The sequence below is a fragment of the Anopheles moucheti genome, chromosome 2 (assembly GCF_943734755.1).
Source record: "Anopheles moucheti chromosome 2, idAnoMoucSN_F20_07, whole genome shotgun sequence".
NCBI classification, from domain to species: Eukaryota; Metazoa; Arthropoda; class Insecta; order Diptera; family Culicidae; genus Anopheles; species Anopheles moucheti.
This window is the reverse complement of record NC_069140.1, coordinates 23149668-23175280: the sequence shown is the minus strand read 5'-3', so window position 1 is coordinate 23175280 and position 25613 is coordinate 23149668. Positions and strand designations below refer to the sequence as shown.

General features: G+C 43.2%; 1 protein-coding gene across 4 annotated transcripts; it reads left to right on the top strand.

The window, feature by feature from the left end:
• The first annotated feature begins 146 nt into the window (after window positions 1-146).
• LOC128297063 (homeotic protein female sterile-like) lies at window positions 147-25390 on the top strand. Of its 4 annotated transcripts, none has more exons than XM_053032622.1 (12): window positions 147-219; window positions 3217-3288; window positions 5705-5762; window positions 5874-7028; window positions 7154-8240; window positions 8425-8595; window positions 9572-9691; window positions 9898-10023; window positions 17867-17949; window positions 18697-21134; window positions 21269-21437; window positions 21520-25390. In XM_053032622.1, exons 3-12 carry the CDS (start codon window positions 5721-5723, stop codon window positions 21583-21585), a joined length of 5457 nt encoding a protein of 1818 aa, XP_052888582.1. In that variant the 5' UTR covers window positions 147-219; window positions 3217-3288; window positions 5705-5720; the 3' UTR covers window positions 21586-25390. The 4 variants fall into 4 exon arrangements, with proteins under 4 accessions (XP_052888582.1, XP_052888583.1, XP_052888580.1 ...); XM_053032623.1 differs by lacking the exon at window positions 147-219 and adding an exon at window positions 608-1538 and having other exon boundaries at window positions 8425-8583; XM_053032620.1 differs by lacking the exon at window positions 147-219 and adding an exon at window positions 608-1538.
• The last annotated feature ends 223 nt before the right edge of the window (window positions 25391-25613 follow it).

Below are 25613 nucleotides of genomic sequence, written 5' to 3'. Positions count from 1 at the left end.
TTTTCAAAGCTGGACTATGAACCTGACCGTGGCCTGTATAGTCCAAAAATTCCACAATGCGCAATGACAGCTGTCATATGCCACCAACTGTCACTGAACTACACACACCCATTATATTGCAATTTCCGTCTCTGGATCGTGACTAATTTTTTGCTTCGCAGAAAAGACTGGTGAAACTTTCGATGTCTCTTTAACGGCACGCAGATAATCCGAAGAGCGGTGAATATCTTTCGTGGCTGAATTTGTATGCAAATGGGGGATATGCAGCGTTAACTAGCATAGACAGCCTCTCGGTGGGATGTGTGTGCTGGTTTCTGTTAGCAAAGTACTGAAAAGAAGACACCCCCTCGAAAAAACCTTGAAAAGACGCAAGTGCTAATGATTTTCTCGAGAACTCGTGGTTTCATCCCGTCGCTAACCTATTAGTTCGTCTGCTTCTGGACGAAGTGATTTACCATTTTGTGTGCAATAGTGTTACGATCCACTTGATTTAGCGTATGATTGAATAAAAAATAGTTTCAAAAATCTTGGAAGAGATTGGAGTTGGAAGCAAAAAAAAACCTTTGCGTTTGTGTTGTCTTCTTCTCTTGGACGTAATCGCTAAGAGCCATTACCAGTGCAAGTACTACAAAGCAGGGAAATCAAAGAAGCAGGAAGTGGTGGAGAGAATATCCACCCGATAGGAAGTGGGTGCTTATTTCCGCTTTCTAAAAAACCCCTCGAACGGAGCAACCACTGATGTGTGTGTATGTGCGCATTTGATTCGCGGTGTGTATGTGTGTGCGTGCTGTCGGGTCGGCTGGGAACAAAACGGATGAAAAATGCTTGATTTCGACGAGTAGGCAGCCATTTTGTTTTCCAAGTTGATGTGCACCACTGGCGCGAAAGAGTTGAATAGATACAAGGCAGTATTGAAGTAAAAACGCTAATTCCCACTAAAAAGTCAATCAACCGCTGCGGTCAAATGCGAAAAGAAGGGTCTAACTGCCGTGTAGTAGCAGCCTTTTAAGGAAAATCTAGAGAAATAAATGTCCGGGCGGCGGCGGCTCACTGGACGAAACGAATATCAAAGCGAAGACACCTAACACCCGCGAATTGCTTTGAGGCTTAAGAGCTATGGTTTTGGGTACGGCAACGTAGTAACATTTTTCCCGTGAGCCAAAAAGTCGTCGACGTCTGTTGGATGCATGGGCAAGTGACTTTTCGCAGTCTTGCTAGTCGAAATTAAGCGGCTGGAATTTTTCCGCTGACTTGCAAACATTAATGTGTGCTGCGTTCCACTAACACAACCAACCGCGGATCTTGCTCTCGCTCTTCCTCACGGAGCCGCGGGTAGTTCGTGAGAGGCAGCCACATCGCCGAGAGCCGAGTGCGAAAGAGCCAACAGGCTGCTGTGCGCGCGACGTGCAAGCGAGACCACCCGAAGCGTACAGCGGTCGTACAGTGAAGTTTTCTCATCGCCTCAGCAGTGGCTTGTGTTCGGCTCGGATCGCAATTTTCATCCCGAATTTATGCTGAAAATTGCATTGAACGCACAGGTAAATGGGCACAATCACGTCGTGAGCATCGGCTGTGGTCCAGTTCGATGCAGTACGGTACGATAATAGCCGGTGAGGTTGTGAAAAATCGATGCAAAGTTTCGCCCTCCGTACACCTTGGCGTAGCTGCAGTCAAAGGCGCCCTACTGTATAGAGGGAGAGAGTTGCCCTGGTGGTGTGTTGGTAAAGCGCGTATGCGCCGCCCGCCATATTTGGCTTGGGAAGAGAGAGAGAGAGAAAAATCATGCACTCTTTCGCATCGGGTTCTGTGATAAAATCGTGCCCATTTGGTGTGTAAAAAGGAAAATGCGTTATGAACATTCGATTGTGTTTCAGAAAATGTCCGTTGTGTGCGAAATGCCTACGGTGGTGTGGGTTGGTGACCACGACGACCATCCCAAACGAACCGCAAATACGCTGCTGAAGCAGCAGCAGTAGATGACATATTCCTGTGGCGGCTTTCTTTCTCTTCATGGTTTAGCATCGAAACGTGCTAGTGTGTGCGTGAGAGAGTAGTGTGTACGAGTGAACGCAAGTGTGTGCAAACGTATATGCGCGCGCGCGCGCTCGAGCACCTTGGTGTGAACGTTCCGAAGTGTGTATGAGTGAGTGTTTAATGAAAGGAAGAGAGAGAAAAAATGATGAAAACCTACGTGACTTCGAATCGATGGAACATGCTTTCGTGTGTGTGTGTGTGTGTGTGTGGGTTGAAGGTTGGCTACCATCAGTAGAGTAGTCTCCGGCCTGTTTGTAGCTGATAGTATGCTAGTGTGTTTCACTTCCGATTTCGCCTGGTTTTTTTCTCCGTCTCTTTTCTGTATGAAATGCGGGAGAATGAGTGCGTGTGCGTGTGTGTTGAAGATGAAAATCCACATTCACCCGTTGGTGGTGTGCGCGACCCGGAGCGTTAGAGATGAGATGGGGTTGGCTTTTTCGAACGGAAAAAAGGGCAATGGAACATTCTAGATGCGTAAAGGAACCACAGCTCTCTCGTAGGGACATTCTCGGGAGTCTCGGCATTAATGGGGTACTTTAAAGCGGACACAACGGACGAATTACCCATATGTTGTGTACTTGTCCGGGGAGATTGCAATAACGGAGATGTCCGCACTATTCGAGGTGGTGTTGTTATATAAGATTATCACGGAATCTCTAGACGTAGCGAGTGCCGTTTTTTACATGAGGACACACACAAGACTTTGTTCTGCTAGTGTAATTGCAAAAATTATGCAGACATATGGCTAGGATGTTCTCATGGGAAAGAAACATCAAACATGCACAGAGGAATGAATCGTTTTTAGGGAAATATTGATATGATGATAAACCTCATACAAGGATGGTTGTTTTTGTTGATGTTGTTTATTAGTGTCATCAAGGCCATTGAGTTGATAGAGCCGAGACGCACCAGACAGACACCTTTTCAGATCTGTCAACCATGAGAATACGCAGATTGTCTCTGCAATGTTGATTACAATTGTTAATTTTCTCTTTCTTCCTGGTCTATGATACTTATAAGCGAAAGTTGTGAAGGTTGTCAAAGTAATATCTCCCATTTAATTACTTTTCTACAATCAATACAAGTTTTGTTCTCCAATCTATCATCACCGCGAGTCTTCCAATGTAACGTCTTAAAATGAATGTATAGTTTCTAATTCACAGTTTTCCTATCTGTCCACAGGTTTCTGCAGAACTGTGAGGTGTTTGTGATGGTACACAGCTGACTGGACAGCAATCCTTGAAACCTTAAACGGTACGTATATAAGGTAAACATGTAGGTGCAACTTCGCGGTGATGATGGAAATATCCAACACAACACATTTTTCTAAAACAAACAAGCATCGATACTGAGATGGGAGCGTGGAGTAGATATAATGGAGACAAAGCTTTATCCGATAAGAATTTATATCTGGGGGAATGAACATATGTGAGATGATTGTTGCAACACTGTGAGATTTATGTATATATTAAGCGAAATAGTATGCCAAAGTATAGTATATGGCACGGAAGTTGGGAACACTTGATCCATGATATGTGCACTTGTGGAAATAAAGCAACATGCGTTGACTCACCACTTGCGCTTATACACATCCTTCTGTAAATGAGGCTTGTCCAGTCACAGCCGCCACTCTACAAACCGATTACCGGCGCAGCGTGTGTGTGTGTGGCGTCACAGACAGAAAGTACGAGACGAGTAGACACGGACGACAGGGGTCGTCGCGAATGGCTAGACATGGACAAGAAGAACGGTGTGTCTGTGTTCGCCGCGCAGCAATTGCGGTGCCAACGGTATTCTGTCTCGCGTGTACAGAAAAACGCACACACCGATCACACGTGAGGAAAGAGAGAGTGAGTGAGAGAGAGAGAGTGTGAGAGAGCGAGAAAAGACTGTGCGATGCTGGCGCCGCCGTCTGCGATCCGTTTTGAAAAGGGAGATGCCAACAGTTAGAGCACGCGTATGTGCGGGAGCGAAACGAAAACCGGAATGAAGAGCGCGAATGAAGTAGCTTGGTTTTTCGCTAGATGGTGACACCAACACACACACACGCACGGAGCACCGAAAGTACGCGAGAGACAATTCGAACAAAAGTAAAACAGGGAATGACGTAAATATGACGTATCCGTGCTGAGTAGACACGGTTATTTGAGGTAGTGCGTGCGTGCGTTCGTGTGCGTGTGTGTGTTTAGTGTGGTCACGTCTCCCGCCTGGAACGTTTGCAGTAGGCGAACACCACGGCCCGTGGTAGTAGCAGTAGCAATAGTGGTGGTAACGATCGAGACTGCACCGATGTGTAGAGTGTATGTGTTGGTTTGATTCCCTTTCGAACGCGCATTTACACGGGACAGCTCACAGCGTAAATAAATGTGTGTGCGTGTGAGCAGCGAGAACTGTTCAAGAAAAAGACGCTACAACGCCTGCTCTGCTGCTGCCGCCTTTGCTTGTGGTTGCACGCGGACGGACGGAAAATGTGTTGGCGTGTAAAAATGTGATATTTTTGTGGTTAAAATAGCTTGTTGGATGTAAAAACGGTGTGTACAGTGTTGCTCGTGCCTGTGGTGACCAGTGTAATGTGAAGTAAATTTGGTTCGAAGCGCTAAATGATGGTTAAATTGGATATATTTGTTTAGATCTTGACCTTGAGTGTACATTGATCTTTCGCGTTTCGCGAGCGCGCCTTGCTTTGTAGGAAGTGTGTGCACGGTACTTCCTTCACCATGGGTCGCCCATTTCCCCCATCGGGTGTGCCACCCCCTCGTGATCTTTTGTGTCTCGTTCGCGACGTAGTAAGAATGATCCGTTGAATGAGACATTTGCAATCCTGTGTGTAAGTAGTGTGTGTGTGCGTTCACAGTGCGTTTCGTGTGACGGTGTGTGACCGCAGCTGCTAAATTGCGCGCCCGTTTGTTCGATTCCCTTTTTCATCGCATCACGTTGGATCTTTTTCGCGACTTCGCGTACCATCAAAAGACAAAAGGAGGCAAAGTGTCGTTAAATTGTAATTGACAGGAAGAGAGAACTAACATTCCGTGGGGCGATGGTGTGAATGTGTGTTGTATGACGCCAAGGTGCGATGAGATGAGAACATACAGCAGGCTCTGATGTACCTGCGGCTGGTGATGATTGCTGGTTTCGGACTTTGAGTAAGAGAGAAAGAGAGACTTTAAAAAGGTGTACCCAAAGTATGTAATGACATTGTTGCATGTGTGTGTGTGTAAGTGCGTATAAGCATTTTGCGGAAGTAAAAAGTTCGGAAGCGCGAATACAAATCTCACCATAAATCTTTTAGCTTCTTGTGTTAGCGATTCGTTATGTATTTGCTAAAACCACCCTAGGGAACTTTAAGTTGCACAAAATGTATGACACCTTGAGGTTGCTTACTCCAGAAATATTGAGTCTTCCGTAAGCCAAATGCACTCCATAGCACTGTGTGTATACATGCTAAAACATTACCATCCAACATAACAGTCAATCCTCTTCACAAAGAGATGTAAGAGATATGAAACCATCACGTCGTTTGCCGCGCTTGCTCGTATGGTTTCAGCAATCAAGCGTTGGAGAAAGCTTTTAGCATGCGTAAACCTCCGATACAGTATTCCGCTAGTTTGTTATGAAAAATGTGGAGTGAAAACTACTATGATCTATGCGCTAACGAGGAATTCGGTTTCAGGCTTAGTCCAGATACTATGCAGCAAGGATCAGGATCGACAACGCCTACAGCGGTACCGGTAAGTACCATTAGTCCTAGTCCCGTTGATTCTAATGTGTTGGACTCTGTGAAGATGAAACCCTATCTAATTGTCTCTGTGTTTTTTGATTATCTCTACCACCGTTCACAGGCAAGTGTGCCCCCAGCGCCGGCATCAATCGACAGTATGGACGATCCACCGCCAAGGAATGAGCCCGTCGTCGAACCGGTAAATGGGATTGTGCAGCCGCCCGTAATGCCACCGACAGAGCGTCCGGGCAGGTTGACGAATCAGTTGCACTTCTTGCTGCGCACCGTAATGAAGGCAGTATGGAAGCATCAATTTAGCTGGCCATTCCAGCAACCGGTCGATGCGAAAAAGCTCAACCTACCAGACTACCATAAGATCATCAAGCAACCGATGGACCTGGGCACGGTAAAGAAGCGGCTGGAAAACAATTACTACTGGACGAGCAAAGAATGTATACAGGACTTCAACACAATGTTCACCAATTGCTACGTGTATAACAAACCCGGCGAGGATGTGGTAGTAATGGCGCAGACACTGGAGAAGTTGTTCCTAACCAAGGTGTCCCTCATGCCGAAAGACGAAACAGAGATGGAAGTACAGCAACCGAAAGGTGGCAAAAAGAAACCCCGATCGTTGGCACCACCGGGCACTTTGGTGGGCAATACATCCGTAACGGGGGCGGCGGCAGCTGCCGGCGTCGCACCGAATGCAGCCATCGTGGCCGGTGCGAATGCGGTTGCAGTGGCGGCAGCGGCAGCTGCTGCGGCCCGAGCACGACCCGGTTCGGCACTTGGAGCGGCTGTATCGTCCAGCGTTCCTCCACTCAGTGCGGTACCACCGGGGGTGGTGGGTACCGCATCGTCGGTGGTCGTACCGAGCGTACCACCGATTGGTACCCTGCCACCCCAGACTGTGCCTGGTAGCACTAACACCACCACAACAGCAGGACCCAACGCGGCAGTCGCGGCGTTGACGGCGGCAGCCGCAGCTGCTGCGGCTGCTAGCGCTCCGCACAATCCCATGAGCAGCAACCCGATCGGTGCGCCTGTAGTCAACAAACCGAGCGCACCAGCAAACCCGCCGTACATGGTAAACAGTTCGCAGGCCGGTATGGAAACCGTTTTACCTCCCCAACAACCAGCGAAGGTTAAAAAAGGCGTTAAGAGAAAGGCAGATACCACAACGCCGACTGCAACCGTATTCGATCCGCACTATGGCACACCGATGGACTCGAACGCTGCCAAAATTGCCACCCGAAGGGAATCCGGGCGTCAGGTAAAAATCGATGGAAAACAAATGGTTTTAGATATTGTTTTCTATTATAGTTTGAATGGTATATAGATATGTTTCGTTAACTTATTTGTTTTTTTTTTTAAATTTTATTAACCACAATATTGCAGGACATCGTACCCTATCAAACCTCGACCTACCCCATGTCTCCGATGGCGCACCAAGGAACGACCTCGTCGCAATATCCGCCGAAAAACAAGGAGAAATTGTCCGACGCACTAAAGTCTTGTAACGAAATACTGAAGGAGCTGTTCTCGAAAAAACACTCCGGATACGCCTGGCCATTCTATAAACCTGTCGATGCGGAGTTGCTCGGACTGCACGACTACCACGACATAATCAAAAAGCCGATGGATCTCGGCACGGTAAAACGGAAAATGGATAACCGGGAGTATAAGTCAGCGCCAGAGTTTGCCGCGGATGTTAGGTTAATATTCACCAATTGTTATAAGTACAACCCGCCAGATCACGACGTGGTCGCAATGGGCCGGAAGCTACAGGACGTGTTCGAGATGCGACTAGCGAATATACCGGACGAACCGGTAAACAATGTGGCTCCGCATCATCAGTGCAAGGAAAGCGAGCCATCGTCTTCGAGCGATTCCAATGACAGCGATGATGAGAGCGAGTCGGACGAAGAGTGCGCACAGAAATTGAAGTTACTCGAGAAGCAGCTATTCGAGATGCAGGAACGAATGCGGAAACTGACCGAGGAGGCACTACAGAAAAAGAAACAGAAGAAGAAAACGAAGGACAAAAAGAAACCGACAGTGGCAGGGCCGGGTGGTGGTGCAAGTGGCGGTGCAAGTGATATTAAGGGGATTATGGATCCTCACACCGGACTCGGTATGCCGCATGGCCCCGGCAAAGCAATGCATCAGATGGCAGGTGCAATGGGTCAACCACCGATGGGTGGACCGGGAACGGCACCCGTGATGGCAGCACCTGGGACCAAGGCAAAGGCAAAGGGACAGAGAGCTCCAAAGGCGGGTGGTGTCGCTGGTGGCGCTGCGCCCAATGCGCCTGCAAAACGTACTAAAAATGCGGGTGCCGCTGGAACTAGTGCACCGCGTGCGCCGAACAAGAAGAAAGCATCGCAAAATGTGTCCAACTTCGATTCCGAGGAGGAAGACACGGCCAAACCGATGTCGTACGACGAAAAGAGACAGCTGTCGTTGGACATTAACAAACTACCGGGTAAGTTGAAAGTATACGCTTAAGAAGTATCTCATGTAACCATATGGACGGTGCCAGACAAACACGACATCGAATAAGATAGTTTGAGTCTGTCTGATATGTCTCTCGGTTTCGTTTGTCATGATGCGTAATGCATGAGTTAGCGCTTGTGAGCATAACATTTGAACTATGTTTTCCTCAACAGGCGATAAGCTGGGCAGAGTTGTACATATAATACAAAGCCGGGAGCCATCATTACGCGATTCCAATCCGGACGAGATCGAGATTGATTTCGAAACGCTGAAGCCATCTACGCTACGAGAGCTGGAAAGCTACGTAGCATCCTGCCTGCGCAAGAAAACTCGTAAGCCTTACTGTAAGTTTCCAACTTAACAAACACTGCTACTGAGAAGAGATACCGATCACATACACATGACTGTTTATTTACATTACACACCTATTATGGATTCCTTATGTTTTTATTTTATTTCATTCACCTTACTCTTGGCCACGCGTGTTTAGAATCTTGTTCGCATAATGCATAGCAATATATAAACATTATCTTCACCATGCTATGGGCAATTTTGCATTGGTTGTCTTTCTGTTGTTTGCGTGGCTATAAGCGATGCATTGAACTATACTAGTTTCGCACTTGTACTTTTTGCGTTTTATCGTTCTTCTTTTTTTTATCTTCAACACATCCCTTTTTATATGTTTGTAGTAAAATCGCAAAGAGCATCGCAAAATTATGTCTGTAAAGTTTGATTGTTCCATTTCTTTAAAATCGCTATTACCGGGTTCAAAAATATTTAAGAATTCTTCTGTCGCGGGTGCTTTTTTACATGCAAAGATATGTCTGTGAATGGTTCACGAAACATTGTTTTCCAATATTTGCTATCAGTAGTGTCTGTTAATTGGAAGTTATACCCATTTACTACTACTTCTACTTGATTTCGTACTCTTTCATTATTAGTAGTTCTTTTGCTTAGTTTAACTACACAGGTTACATGTGTGTCGGAAAGTGTTAATGAAAATACTGTGCCCAAACGAGATGAGATTAATGATGCGCCATTTTGGAGTACGTCCATCCCGTTTGTTGTAACTGTATTGTCATTGATGTTGACGCACATATTTTTAAAGAGAATATTAATGTCGGTAGATTTACTGAATAGTTAGCGCTCTCTATCTATGTATGTCATATTATTTGCTACATCTATCGTAGCATTGTCGAGAGTAGAATATGATATATTTTTGCTTAGTTTCTTTGTTGAATAACCACCATTAACCAATTCGAGACAATCATTCCGAAATCGGCTACAATGTATCACAATGTTTTCCCTTACATTTTATAGACAAAAAAGTATCTGGTAAATCCAAGGAGGAACAGATGACGGAAAAGAAGCAAGAGCTGGAAAAACGGCTCCAGGATGTGACGGGTCAGCTTGGCACAGGGAAAAAGAACGCGAAGAAGGGTAAACTCATTTTACTTTGTCATATACAAATTATTTGTGTGTAGCTGTGTTAATTATTCCTAATTTTGCAACACGAACTCGAAGGAAATGAAGGAGGATGATGGTGTCGATTGTTTGCTAATATCAAGTGTATGCTTTTTCCCCCTATATTTTCTCTATTTTGTTTCCTCTACCATATTTATGCGTTCACGGATATCGGAATATAGACGAAGCCAACAAACAGGACGTTGCTCCTTCCGGAGGCAATATGTCCTCCAGCAGTAGCTCCAGTGATTCCTCGTCGTCGAGTTCAAGCGATTCCAGTTCTAGTGATTCCAGCGACAGTGAAGCAGGTTAGGCCAAATCTTCTTTGTTCTAAAACAAAAAAAAAACAAACAAACAAAATGAATCACAATTCTGTAGTATAAATTGATATAAAAGGAAAAAAGGAGAATCAGTGACAGCAAATAATAACTTAATTTTAGCACTTATAGTTGTTCTCAACTCAGATTAAAATTTCAAGTGGGAATATTGGGGGAATATAAGGAATTGTAGAAGAAAAAAAAAACAGCTAAAAATACAGAATCACACTCGCCCCTCTCCATGGCAGGATCGATTAGTAGATCGATTAGATTTGTTTCCGCCTGGTGATTTTTTTAAATCGGGAGTATTTAAGATTGGTTATTCTACGGAGGTATTTATATACGTATCTAAAGCAAAAGGATTGCTGCAAGGATCCTTCAAATTGTTCTTTCGGCGGTAAAGTTCAAACCATTTTGGTTGTTAGCAGATGCAGGCAGTGAGGCGAGTCGTAGTGTGAGAGAAACTTTTATTTCCATTTGAGCTAAATTAGTTTTGTTTGTTCTGCTGATCGAACGCCATTTTACACAAACAAAAAAGGAAAATTTGAATCTGTGTGTTTCTGCTGTGGAGATGGCCCTCTAATTCCTAATTTAGCTTCAGAGAAATGTGGTGTAGCACCGACATATGGATACTGGAAGGATTGATAGGGATCTATTCACTGGACATAACTGAATGAGGTGACACGTTGGTCGGGAGACATTTTTGCGTATTTTAATTGTCGACTCTTTTATATAACGGTCAAACTACGATCACGTAAACATGTGTGTAGTAGGATTATAGGAAGATATTGTATGGTGCCATTAGTGTGGCAGCAAATAATGCATAGGTAGGCAAATACATAATAATACATATGTATTAATCTTTTATCCGTACAAAACCTGTAGCTGTCGTCAACTTTACCGTCAGTCTTATTTGCCTCTACAACCATTGTAGATCCTGGTCATTACAAGCTATGTCATATGGTTGGCTATCAGTAACTTGAATGACCAATAGTTAACCACAACAGTAAACATTGAATGATAGCTTTATATATTTTCTTGGTTTTGCTATGTACCTGCTGGCTGGTCTTCATTTGTCTTGCCCCGCTGGCTGGTGTTCGTGGACCCTTCATATACTTCGCCAAGAAAAAGATACAATTAAAGTATAAAAAATCAATTCCAATCCTCTTTATCTTCATCTATCTTTCTTTTGTAACTACTGTTGTACTGTTGCGGTACCGGTCAAGATATTAATGCGTCAAACAAACTACAACTCTTTTTTTGTCCACAAAACATTTCTTGGCATTTTCATGCGATTGAAACATCTTGCGCGGATGTTTGACGAACACTGCGTTAGAATAGACTATGCACTGATAACGAGAAGTTCTCCTTTTGCTTGATATGTACTCCATCGAACTGAATTCATACAAAGCGACCCAGAAAAATCCGATCAAATTAAATAAATTTAACCACGCATGTGGTAATATGTTGGTTTTAGTTTGGTTGGGTACTTTGAGTATATTCTTTTTAACTCACAATAATTCCAATAAACGTTTGGACAGGGCTACTAAATTTTGAACGTGTTGAATAGCCGTTGCTGCTTTGAACAGTAAACTAAATAATTAAGATTTTTTATTAGTGCAAAGGCAAGCATTTCATTCAGTCAGCTAAGTTATGGATTTTGCTTTAAGTATTCTTATGTTGTGGGAAAAAAAATTAGTGGATATGTGTATGTGTTGTCTACACATTTCAACTTGGTGGTAGAAAATTGCAGTTGATTAAATCATTTTCGCTTCATATTGTGGCAAAATGGATATACAATTAGAGAGCCAAGCTGCTGATCTTTTACGAGAACAAGGAGCCGTTTATAATCGTGCAATAATTGAAATGATTGTTATGAGCTTCTGCGTTTGGTTTTAGACTGAGTAAATGATAGCATAATTTTCAACTTAATTTTCACTTAAAGGCAAAATTGATCGATTCCGTGTGCGTACGCGTATGGTCCACCCAACTATGCTCATTGTCGATTCGTTTTAACAGGCATGTGTTAGACTCAGGTTATAGGATGACAACTACAACGTTTTGTTTTGTATGCATCTGGCGTAAAATCAGTATCAACTCTCTGGGTACATTTTTCGCACATGTATTATTCCGTTACATTTTATGATGATCCACATCACCTCGGTCGGACTAAGCCTCTTGATCGCGTTCCACGCACACCAAACGGTGACAGGAAAGAGCATAGGAGGAGAGTAGCATGCGTGTGAAAGAAAAACGTAATTAGGCAAAATGCACAAACTCAGTCATGGTTCATTTCATCGGAAATTTTGAAATAAGGCGTAAATTGAGAGACAGAGGATCAATAGTTGATAATAGGTAGTTGGCCTAATAAACAAGGATCAGCATGTTTGGAAAAGATTAGTTTCCGTAATGGCCTTGCACATTGAAACATGCGGCGATCCTACAGGGTGGTGTAGTAAAGGGCAGCTAATTAACGAAGCGTAGAAAAGCGTTGTGCTCACAGGTATTAGCGCAACGAATTTATTTTCCTTCCGAACTTCTCCTAGCCCTTGGCAAGTGTGTGTTAGTTTTTTTTGGTTTTAGCAATAGACAAACAGCAATGGCACGCCACACTAACTAACAACAGAGTTGCAGAACAATTAGTTAGCTGGTTTAAGTTTGGTCGCGTTTTTTTTTATATGTTCTAGTTCTAATGATATTTTGTCACATCAGCAAAACCCTCCAATAGTGTTATAGTTAACGGTTAACCACTGAATGATATAAGCAGGGCGTATTTTTGAATATAATAGTATTGTGCGTTCAGGCGTCATATGTATCCCCTTCTCGGAGCTATTGTGTATATGATGCACAATGCGCATATATGTATCATAACATTTTTATGTCATTGTATTCTCCTTTATGTTACCTTTTATTTTGCTTTTCTACAAATCTTCAACAAATTTCTCGTGTTATAAATGTGTAATGTGGTGGGGCAGCCAACAAATGAAATCGTGTCACAATTCTATCGGTTTTCCTTCGCAATCGCGTTACCCGGCAGTGTTTTCATAAATTCGCTCGTGTTTTTCAAATCGTACAAATGCACAAAACAGCTCACAAAAGCAATAGAGATACAGAGAACCAAAAAAGGAAAAGTTCCGCGGGGCCGCGCATGTTTACAACCTGTTTTTACACACTAAATTGAACTCTACCGTGCCTACACCAGAACTTCCAATTGCGTAGAAGGTATGTGTTTATTGTAAATTCTTTTTACCACACCACTCCTTATAAATCAGTATGCGTTTATGTTATGTAGCAACATGAAGAAGAAGGTGAATATCTGGTCAGTGATTGTCTTTAATAGCCCAGCAAGGACGATTAGCGCGAACAGAGCCAGGACAATAGACAGATAATGCTTAGCAAAACAGAATAAACAACAGATAAAATGTATGTATAGTTCTTGTGCGCAATACCCTTTATATCTATCCTCTATCCTGTTCATGATAGCAATTTTTGGTGTTTGTCAGCTTTTTTTATGCTTTCTATTGCAATTAACACTTCTCACCATTAGGACGTGTTGATGAGTGTGGGAACATTGCGAATAGCTTAGCAATGGTTAAACAACCGTTTAGCACGATTTTTCGCGATCGTGAGCAGATGATCATTTATTCTCGATGCCTTTGAAATCGCTGGAATATTGAGAGGGGCGCGCTATACAATTGATCGGAAGATGGTGTGTTTCGTTCAGTTCATTAACGGCACACAGCACTCTCTCAATCATTGCAAGACGGAATGCTCGATGCAATAGCAAAGCAAGTAGAGCATCTTTGGTTTATATTACACTGTTTTATTAAACTGAAACCAATATTACGTACCTAGGAATGTATGAAAATAAGTTGTTTTTGAGGAAATTTTTCGCAGCGTTTGTCTATATTATTGCTTGTGTTTGTTACTGAAATGGGGAGATGTTGAAAAAAAAGATGGAAAAAAGAAGAGCAATATAGCGCTTCAAAGGACAATGGAAAACAAACCCATCAGGTACGAGCGAGAGTGAAAAAGATAAGCAGCAGCAGCAGCAGCGCAGCAGCAAAAAAAGGATCAGGTTTAGAGCGCAGACAATGTGTAACATGTGTAGAATGAAGTGATGATATGTGGATAAGCGCATGTTTAGCATTTGTTTTATATATTAATGTTACATTTTAGAGATGGACTAAACTGCGTAAACGTAAATATAAGGGATCAGAATGCTTTTCAGCTCTTTTTTTGTTGCGATCACATCTGAGATCGGGTTAGGCTCAACAAGTTCCATGGTGTTTGATCCCCTACCAAGTACTTTCAGATGGAAAAGTCATTTACTCACCGGCATTTGCTTGAAGAAGAAATAATTAAAGACAATGTTGATAATGGAACACGCTAAATTAGCACAGTTTTTCTATACGTTCTATTCGTTTTTTTTAATGCTTACTCCGTTGCTCTTTTACGATACATGAGCTATAATTGTTCAATTGCGGCGTTTTGTGGTAATGAGGGACAATTTTTCGCAATAGTTTTGTTGAACAAGCTTTTCGGTTCGGTTCTTAGGTAACATTAGGTAAGCTATGCCCCCGCTGGATGACAGAGTAGAAAACATGTTGTGTAGAAACTTGATGAAAACCTCATGTTTCGCTAATAATAGAGTTGTATCTTGTTTAGAGAATCGACGATTCGGCTGTCGGCAATGCCAAAACCCCATTACACATTGTTTGCACGTGAAAGAGCTAATATGTTGTTGGAAAAAACGAACAAACAACAAAAAAACGCTATCATTAATATGTTCTTATATCCATTGGAGGAGAGATGTGTTTTTACTTCGTAAATTTTAAGTTACGCTTGCGGTTCGGTTTTACGCTACTTACGAAGTTACTTTTTGTTTTTTTTTATTATTATTTCTGTTTTGGTATAAGGAAGTAAGTAGCGCCCGTTGTAATATATTTAAACCTAATGGCACGCAGGCAGGAGCGCAGGGAAAAAAACAGTGTATTTGTTGATTAGTTGCTCCAGATTTGTTTTTTTTTTCATATTGCCTCTCTCTCTCACTCTGTCTCTTGATTTACGTTATCATTTCCTACGGGGGTTGTAAGATTTTTTTTATTGGTGTAAAACGGACAAATAATGTGCTGTTAGCATTATTTAGCTCTGCTGATTTTTTGTTGTGATTGTACTAACTTATGCTTTTACACCACTAAGTTGTTTTCTACCTTGTACGCCCCCCCCATTTTAAATGCGTAAGCGATGGTTTTGATATGCTACATTCGCTAGCGACACGCGACATATAATGGAGTAATAAGGATATGAAACATACGCAAGCACTATGAAATAAACACGAGCACAACAGAGAAGAATATATTACATGGGAAGCGAGTTGGTTCCAGTCGTAGATAGGACAAAGAAATTGATTTTAATTTCTTTTGTGAAGATTTCTTCCATCTTGCAAAAAAAGAAAGAACACTTATGCCCAAATTATTGTCGATGGCACCTCTTTCCACTAACGCTAAAAACTCTCGATATTTTATTAAAAGGCGTTGCCAGCGGCTAACAAAGCAAAAGGAGGTAGTGCTGCTGCAGGGTTGCAAATAGTTCTGCCAGACAAATCCATTCACGAACGATAGACAAAATTTAGTAGAAGTTGAAGCAGTGGTGAGCATGATCATACATATATTGCCTAGGAGTGAAAATAAGAGTTAGCATATGTACATTTTATTTACCCGTGTGGCAATACGGCCACAATTTCGTCTGTGTGTTGTGTACAATGGTGTAAATTTTTTGTTCATCTCTTGTAAAACCATACTTTGGTTATGGTATTATGCGTGGGTAGGTTTTTAGTAAAAGGTACACGATCAACCTTCCCCCGACACGCCGCTGTTCATTGTTGATCAAAATATGCAGTAAAAAAAAGAGTATGAGTAGGTGAGATGGTGTGTGCGTGTGTAGGAGGATCGTCTAATGGATAAAGAACACATTCTTTTGAACTATTCCGTAATGAGTTGTAGAAAAGCGAAACAGCAAAAAATGTGTAATTTAAGGTGTTGTTTTGCCATGGCCGAACAAAGCAATTTGAGATGTGTGCTGTAAGATAAGGTGTGTAGTGCAACATGGAGGAAGGAATTGGAAGTAACAAGCATGTTAAGGTGTTGTGAGACACATGTGCGCAATGTGTAGTACGCGTGTGGTGCTCATTCCACGCTACGCAGCTTGGGGGTTCCAGTTTTGGGTGTGTGGTGTTGCTTTATTAAGAGTACAGTCATAATACAAACATAAGGCAAATATAGAAATAATATACGCGGTAATATAAACAAAAAAAAAAACACTGCACTGTATGTTGAACATGCATGCAAAACTATGTTCTTCGATTTTGAAAAATTGCGCTAAATTCAATAGCTGATACAGAAAACAACAACAACAATGTAAGGTGGAAATCCATCGAGAAACAAGGCTTTTCGCATTTATCTTGTATCATTTTCTGATTTTCCACAATTCGCTAATCGGGCGGATAGAAATGGAGGTTGCGTATGGTGGAGCTGATCGACAGCGTCGAATGTCCGATTAGAGCAAAAGTGAATCGAAAACGCATAGTTAAACAAGAATAGTGAAGTAAAGCAAATTTGAAGAACCTTTGTATGAAACAAATAATTTACCAGCAAAAATCTCCCCATCCCCCCCTATACACACTTGTGGTGTAATAAAACAGAGCGTTTATGGCACACGATCGTTCAATCTCTCATACCCCAATAGTAACTTGACTCAAAATTTTACAAACAAAAAAGATTAAAAATAGCAACTTTATTTTTTTTTGGCGATCGCTATTTGTTTTTCGATTCAGCATCAGCAGCATTATGCATGTCGCGCACTAGTGAAATGTAGGAATAAATTTTGTGCATTCTGATTCTTTAAAAGTCAAGTATTTTTCTCACTACGTCAACGATCGGGCATATTGATCCCTACAGGCACCCGGTGGTATGGTTCCGTTTGGGCTCTCAAGTTAGGGCTTAAATGAAAGCATAACCGTTACACACAAGCAACGCTGGGTAAACAGTGATGTAAAGAAGATTGGACCCCGCCCTCCCCCGTACATAATAAGCGTAACTAAAATTGCAACAAACAACAAAAGCTACGAAAAAACAAACAAACAAACACACACACACAACTAAATATAAATGGAAAATCAAGCATTATAATCGTAAAACTTGAACCTACTAAAAGAAAAAGAATATATATATATATATATAAGTAATAAAAATCGAAACGTAAAATGCTACATGGGAATCGTTTTCACTGGCCGGTGGGATAAATGTCACACGAACAAATTAACAGGTTGCGATCATGGGACAACACAGTTGTATCAATTTGTTGGTTGGTTGTACTTGTTTTCCACTTTCCGTATCACGAAGAGTTCTCTTTTCTCAGTTTCGCATATAATGGCATTGTTAGTTGAATACGATTGTTGTTGTTGGCTGCTGCTCTGGGGGATATGCGCTGGAGTTGTGCGCTTGGTTTATCATTCGTTTGATGAAGTATTGATGTTTAACGACGTACGTCCCACTGCACCGTCCCCCCACTATATTACACACGACATGAGAAATTTGTTGAAGAGAGAAACCGTCCGGTTAGAACGCCTGCGATGAGCGGGAAATGACATATTAAAACAAACGTTGCTATCGGCACGGATGGCGATCGTTGCAGGTATTTATCGACGGAATGCAAAGCATAAACGATTACAGAATTGTATCAGGATCGTTTAAAACTGCGTTTCGCAACAACTATGGTGCATCATTGACCAGTTCCCATTGTAAGCAGCACACTAAACGTTCTTTTATTGCAGAAGCTGGAGGGCGACCACCGCGAAAGAAGAAGAAGGATACCGCCTCTCCGATGGTGCCCGGAGGCAACAGTTCAGCTAACACGGTAAGTAATGCTTGTGTTGTGTTAGAGACAAACAAAAACTGTTTGATCCCCCGCCAGTTGATCAGTTGATTCCATACCATCCTCCACCACCTCAGTCTCAGATAGACGGCAAACAAATGCTTAGCTTGATTTTTTACGTTTTTACGGTAAAATGTTTGTTCTGTGTGTGCGTGTGTCAGTTCTTTCTACTGCAAAAGTAAGGAAACAAAACGTATCCTAACATCTATCCATAAAGAAACATATCTTGATGTAAACCATGAATATTACAAGTTTAGAACAGATTGTTTGAAATGAATCTTCTGATTTCCTCGTGCTCCCTACGTGGTTGCTCCCTGGCATATTCGCATATAGTTTCTAGTTAGTCATTCGTCACAATGTTTATATTTGAAACAATAAATAATTGTTCATTCATACAACTGTAATTGATCTACAAAGATTTTTTATCGTTAAAACGGCCAGGCCGTAGCTACTTATTTGTACCACGTTACCGGATAGTCAGTCCTAGCTACGGGGGGTTTGGTTCGGATAGGATTTTTCCTCGGTCCTATTGTGTGAAGACTGGCGTCGATCCATAAGGATCACAGAAAAAGAAATAGAGTACAAATTTCCCAGTCCACAACCCGGTCAGGTTTGCTCGGGTCAGTTTGCTAATGGTACATTGCCGCTCATAACCATGTAACTTCCTCCGTAGGGCCGAGCATGATGCATATTGACTCTCATTTGTTACCGACATATCCCATCTTCCAGTCCTCTGCTCCAGCCAACGCATCAACACTATCGGCAACGGCAGCGGTATCGCAGATGCTACCGAGTGCTGGTGCCGCCAGTAACACAAACACCACCTCCAACACCACTACTACCACGAACAACAACAATTCCAATACCATCACACCACTCCCGAACGCCGCCGCTCAGCAGCCCCAGCAACATCAGGCAGGCGGAGCCCTAAACCAAACACCGATCGTCGCTGGCCAGCAGCATCACTCACAAATGCACTTTGCGCAACAGCAGCAGCAGCAGCAGCAGCAACAACGGCAACCATCATCAAACCAGCAGCCTGTCATACCGCTACCACATTCATCTCACACTGCGTCCACGTTGGTATCATCAACTTCCTCCACTACCACCTCCTCCTCCTCCTCCTCCTCTTCTTCCGCATTATCATCGGGTGCAGGAGGTTCCGTGTCGAGTATGAACGTTGGAAGTGCAGGTGCCGGTAGCGGCAGCATTAATGCCACTAACAATCCTCCATCAAGCATCGCCGCTAACAACAACGGTACGGCCGTTTCATCCAGCTATGGTGCAAATGCCGGAATGATCGGTCTCTCACAAACGCTGGCCACCGGGCCGGCTGTGGGCGGGACGGTAGTTGACACTGTTCCAGGGCTGCTGCAGATACCTTCCCTGTCGCAACAGCAAACTATGTCCAGTGCCGCCGTTGGGCTCAGCTCACATGCGCTAGCGAATTCTTTAATGATGTCGGCAGGCGGTGCCGTTGTAAATAGTAGTAGCATCGGCGGCGGTGGCGGCGGCGGCGGCGTCAGCGGAAGTAATAACAGCGGCAATCCCAACCCGATCGGTAGTAGTAACAGCAACCAAATCTCTCTACCACCTCCCATACCATCACCAAACACCACCACCTCTACTACCAGCACGATGCTACCTGTGAATAATAATAATGCTTTGACCACCACCAGTACTAGTAATAATCAGAGCAATAGTGCTATCTTGAATAATTCCATCACTGTTACGCAGCAGCACCAGCAGCAAACAGGCGGAGGGCTCAGTACCAATGGAATCGCGACGACTGTTCCGGTCTCAGCCCATGTACCATCGTCGTCCGGCAACACGAATGGCAGCGATGGTGGTGCATTGAGCACAAGCAACGGGTTGATTAACAGTATGCTCGGTTTGCCTGCGTCGTCTCAGCTTGCCTCCAGCCTGGCTGCGATGGCCTGTATGGCGGGCGGTTTGCCGCAGTCCCTGCAGATGACGCAGAGTCAACCGGTGGGTAAATCGCAACAGCACGGTACAGCCCAGTCCCAACAACAGCAGCAGCAGCAGCAGCAACTACAACACGCACAACAGCAGCTAAACCAACAGTTCCGACTCGGTGGTGGTGCTGGTAACGGTCACGGTGGTCTCGGTGGCGGCTTTATCGATCCGCTAGAGCACACGCTGAACTCATTCGAGCAGTCCATTAAGGCAGAGCCGCTGGGATTGAATTTGTTGAACGATATGCCCGCAGCACTGAAGCAAGATCTAACGACCAGCATGCTAACGGCAAATATGGATCTGTGCATGGCGCACTTGCAGAATCAATTACATTCGGGCAACAACGGTTTCGTGAGCGAGTTTAATGGCAACGGGCCGTTGAACGGTGGTACGGGCGTTGGGATGGGTCTTGGTAGTGGTATGGGTCAGATGGTAATGAGCAGTATGGCATCGTCGGCCGCCGCCGCCAACTCGGCACTGATGGGTGGAAACATGCCGTCGATATTCGAGCCGCTGCAGAACTTTATGCGATCCGGTGGTGGACCCGGCCCTTATCATCAGACGAATGCGGCCGGTGCGGGAGCCTCGGGAATGGCTGCACTGGTCACGGGTGTAAGTAACAGCAGCAATGGTGCTGGGCTTGGTAGCAACAATGCTGCCGGTGTGATGCACGATCGATCGATCGATCTAACGCAGGCCGGTAGCGTGAACAACAACCAACTCGTTGGAGCAGGAGGAGCGGGTGTTGCGACCGGAATGTTACCAGCTGGCAATGGTGGTAATTTGATGACAATTAAAAAGGAGGAACCCGGCGTTGGTGGTGGCAAGTTTATGCTAACACCGAAACCGATCGAAGATTTGCTGATCAATCCAAATGAGAAAAAGATGGGCAGTACGCCACCGCCGGCAGATGCGAAGGGAAACATGGCGAACGCGTTTAACAAGGGTCAGGATTCGAAGAGTGTTTGGTCGTCGCTGGCCGCAGCCGTTTCGCCCCAAAATACGCCAACGTCGAACAAACCGAAGCCAGCGATGGACTCATTCCAGGCGTTCCGCAACAAGGCGAAGGAGAAATTCGACCGTTTGCAGCAGCAGGAGCTGAAACGGTCCCAGAAGGAGCAGGCGGAGAAGGAATTAAAACGTCAGCAGGAGCAGCAAAAGATAAAGCAGGAGGAGATCAACAACGGACGGTAAGTACATCAAGTCGCGCACAATACAATTGCATTTAAGCATTAGTTAGGTTTTCAGCATGTATCGGGTTCGTGAAAACTACGCAAAATTTCCCTCGAATGATTTCCATATTGATTCCGTTTAATGCTTTCAGCAAATTGCCAATAGAACCCGTCCAGCCACGAGTAGTGGAAGAGATCAAAACGTCGCCCCAAGGCAGTCCGTCGCCGGGCACACCTACCACACCGCACGCACTTGATCGTTCGGCCGCAAAACGGGCAGAGCTGCGCCGTCTGGAACAGGAACGTCGAAGGAAGGAAGCGGTAAGTGATTGGATCTCAAGCAGTAAAATATCACCAGTATCCTAAAATTCTTGTATCTTCCCTTTCGGCATGCCTCTTATAGATGGCGGGTCAGATCGACATGAACATGCAAAGTGATTTGATGGCCGCGTTCGAAGAGTCCCTTTAATGTGTCTCACTGTGATGATGCGTTCTGTGTGTATAGGAAGAGAGAAAAGGTTTCTTCCGCATTCGGTTTTCGTGTGATAAAGAAATCGACACAACTTCTGAGCAATGGAAATGCGAATGTGGGGGGACACGTTTCGATTGTCGATTGTCATCGCTGCAGCTTAGTGGATCCATCTGGCCTTTGGTGTATTACGTGTACGAAACGATATCTTACGTCAAGCTTATTAAGCGATGTGTTAAGCATCCGACGATAGCTGCTTGCATCAGTAATATTGAACTATTAGCGTTTGTTACCAAAAATAAAGGTAAAGGATAAAGCGTAACACACACGCGCAATACCACCGAATCGTAGGCATATTTGTTGTGAAGATACATCTAAACCAAAATTTGGAGAGATCCTCGGTAGAGCAATAACGCTATCCTGATCCTGATCGATACACGAAAAGCCATTAACTGATGAACGATCCTCGAGATGGGTCGATAATTCTCCTTCCATTTCCTCGTGTCGTGGGCACTAGGTTGTCTCAAAACGGTCTCACTGAATGGTCATCTCTTTGTCATGTTGTGTAATAGTTATCATGGCGCAAAAAACAAAATCTATTTGACGATGAACACAGTCAACGAGAAAAGGCGAATTTTCTTTCAAATTTTTGACGTTGCTCAGTATCAGTACTACTGGGCTTCGGTTTGGAGCTAGGTTTTGAAACGTTGGACACGCGAATGTGTTGCGTACCTAGTGTGTAAAAGATAACGCAGCATCCGTATATATTATACCCCCTAGAAATATTCTATAGAAACAATCAAATGATCCAAACGAGACGAAGGCATTGGACATGGATAGGTAGTTAAGCAAAGGAAAAAAAAGAAAACAAAAATAAACAAAAAAAAATCCCCCCGTAGTTGAGATACAACAGATAGAAATGAACCGCCAAACTCCCCGCGGTGAGTAGATATAGACATAACGGATCAAATGGTGTTAAAGGGTAAGATGGAGAAAGGAGCAGCAATGTGTGCATACTGTACTAGTGTATAGAGATACTTTATCAGTTGTGATATATAAATTAAAAAGAAGGAAAAAACAGTAACACATAACATAATCTTCGCGGATGAACGCTAAAAAGCATCCAAAACCCCTAACGTGTAGGCAATAGAAGGTGTCAAAGAAAAGTGGACAAACTATATATACACACACACACATACACACTGGCAGGTACGCAATATAAGTCTGTACATTGTGAGTTGTGTGAGTCATGAAGCAGGAAATACGAGGAAGTAGGCAGCAAGTGTAGATATAATTTTATCCAGAAGTAGAAGAAACTAAGTAGGAGAAGAAAATACTGAATAAAAGCGCGAATGGTCGTTTTTTGTAGGGCGCGCGCGCAGGAATCATTTTCCGAATACAAATCATCATTTGCAAGATACAGACCATTGACTGCATCTCTCGGCATCGACAAGATGATCGTTCACGAATGTAATATATTTATGTAAAATATACTCACAATTTTGACCACATAACACATAAATACCACCAAACATTCTCCTTCCGCAGTATGTTCTTTTACAGGTCGAAACTCACGTTTGATGAATGCAGTGCATCGCGCGTGTGGTGGGATGAAGCGATTTAAGAGTTTCGCCACGGTATAATGAAAGACATCGAGCAAGTGAACGAAATACTAAAAGCGGAAAGGAATTAAGGCAGTAGTCAGTCCGGAGAATTTGAAATTGAAACATTGCAAAAAAGTGAAACGAGGTGAAATGATTGGTGTATGATCAACTACTCTGTAGATCGTTGTTTTGTGTATTGTCATTTGCCTAAACATGATCATTCGTATTACCATCCGTAGATTAAGCAACATTCAACCCCAACACGCACCAAAATGGAAGAAATAAACATGGAGAGATTGAGTGCGCTTGCAAGTTTCTTCAACTTTGTCGCAAAGAAAGTGATGTATATAGAAACATTTGGCCGCAAATGTAACAAAAAACAAAAAAACGGAATGAGATGGTAGAGAAGCAGCATGTACGATGGATTAAAACAATCTTTTCCGCAGGCAATAACGGTCAATTTGAAGGGTAAGCGTATAGAAAGGCATATATATAGGTAAGCGTATTTATTAGCAGAACAAAACAAACCAAGAAAAGAAAAATGCAACCGAATGGCTCGCCAGCAGAAGAAGCAAGGGCGAGGAAAAGTATGTTGGGTAATAAACACTTCTTTTACGATTTTCTTTTCCTTGTCGCGGCGTTTACTATTTGATGTTTTTCGTTTGCTCGTTCCCAAATTTATCCCGTTTGTTTCCGTTTACCAGTAGTAGTTAGTGCAATATTATATAGACAACCTGTTTAACTAGCGTCCCATGTGGGGGTTTTCGTTCTGTATCGCATGCTGTAAACAGGGACAAGGATGCTAGTAAGTGCATCACTTAATGTAGTGTACTAATAGCGGAGTGTTGTGCTTCGTTCAAGTGCGTTGATTTGTATAGTCGTAGTTCTTACCTTAACGACTATTTAATTTGCACGACCGTCATAGAATTTTCGCTCTGGTTTAGCAGATTACCACAAAGCTAAGAAAATTTATAGTGATTACAAGACGAGAAACGAAATTGTATGGCGTTTTGCACGAGAAACAAAACAAAAACACACACACACAAATTAACCGTAAATGTTTAATTAGTAACCTTTAATAAACTAAGCGAGCGTGAGTGGGAATTGCGATAAGATATTACATTACTCACATCGGAACGAATGTAAAGAGAAGGTAAAACTACACAATTTTTTGCGGTGCAATCGACCTTAAATCATCTCACAGCATTATGATGAAGAACAGGCGTAATAACAAAGGCTACACGTGTTTAGTTCAGAACGATCGTAGATCATAAGCCGGTAGTAGTGTTACTGTTATCACCCTTTTGATGTGCAGCAGATCAGCAGGAAGAAACGTAAATATCTTGGTGACCCTTAAACCGGCCAAGCCATTATATGTATGTCAAACCTAACGTTGATCCACTAAAGAGGGCCTTGTCGATCAGTCGTCATTGTACAGTTGCGTTGTTTTAGATTTGTTTTCATTGGTTTAGTATTGTACTATTGCTTCAGCAGAAGGTGTTTAGTAATTTGCTAAGATTTGTTTTTTATTTTTCATAATTACATCCCATATACCCATAACTACAATCAACATCTTGAGTGTTACTACCCGTGCGATACAGTCGTTAAGAAGTGGTGCCCGTAATATGTAGTGTCAAAAAGAGTATTAATAGTTTCATAAGTTAAGTTACGAGGTTAAACAGCCTGGCCGGACTGTAGCGGGCCTGATTCGAAAAGCAGAAAACATGGAATTGCAAATGAGCGAATTGTACAGCGAGTGGGATGTAATTCGAATGAACGTTGTAACTACCATTGTAGGGTATCGATAGAAATTAGTCATGTAAGGATGGCGTACCGTTGGAAAAACAGTAATTTAAAATTTGCCACAAGCAAAACGCGCGGTCTACAACGACGAGATGGTGCGTCTGCTGGGGACACGCATAAATTAAGGATATAGTAAAATGAGCGCATAACGAAGGAAAGGAAAAACTAGCAGCCAATATTTTTTTCTATTACAATTTGGGTGGTTGGAGGAACGTGTGTACGTTTCATTGAAGAGAAATGTATCGAGGTATCGAGGGAGTCCCTCTTTTTGGCAATAGCGTATACATAAATCGACACAGTCGAGCGAAGAAACAACACTAAACTCTAGCACTAGATGTAAGAAGTTATGATGTGAATAAGTATAAGCTCTGTACACGGCAAACCTGTCCTTTGAAATACATCAGAAAGTCAATAAATTTAAAACTGGGTTTCATTGTCATCGTCATCATGTTTGGAATAGTTATTTCAAATGTAGGACCGTTATTTGGCTTGCTTCGTTTGGCTCTGCTGGTCAGGGTTTGTAAATCGAACGAAGCCGTCGCACGCAGTGGTAAATGTGCGTAAGAATTGAATGCAGCACGATAAACACGCTTTGTTTATATTCACGACCAGTTGTGCAGT

Excerpts from the sequence above, each read along its gene's own strand:
- LOC128297063 (XM_053032619.1), top strand. The coding sequence starts at position 5,652 with ATGTGGAGTGAAAACTACTATGATCTATGCGCTAACGAGGAATTCGGT. Across the intron at positions 8,596-9,571 it reads GAAAACTCGTAAGCCTTACT|ACAAAAAAGTATCTGGTAAA; the intron begins GTAAGTTTCCAA and ends TACATTTTATAG. Across the intron at positions 21,438-21,519 it reads AACGTCGAAGGAAGGAAGCG|ATGGCGGGTCAGATCGACAT; the intron begins GTAAGTGATTGG and ends TGCCTCTTATAG.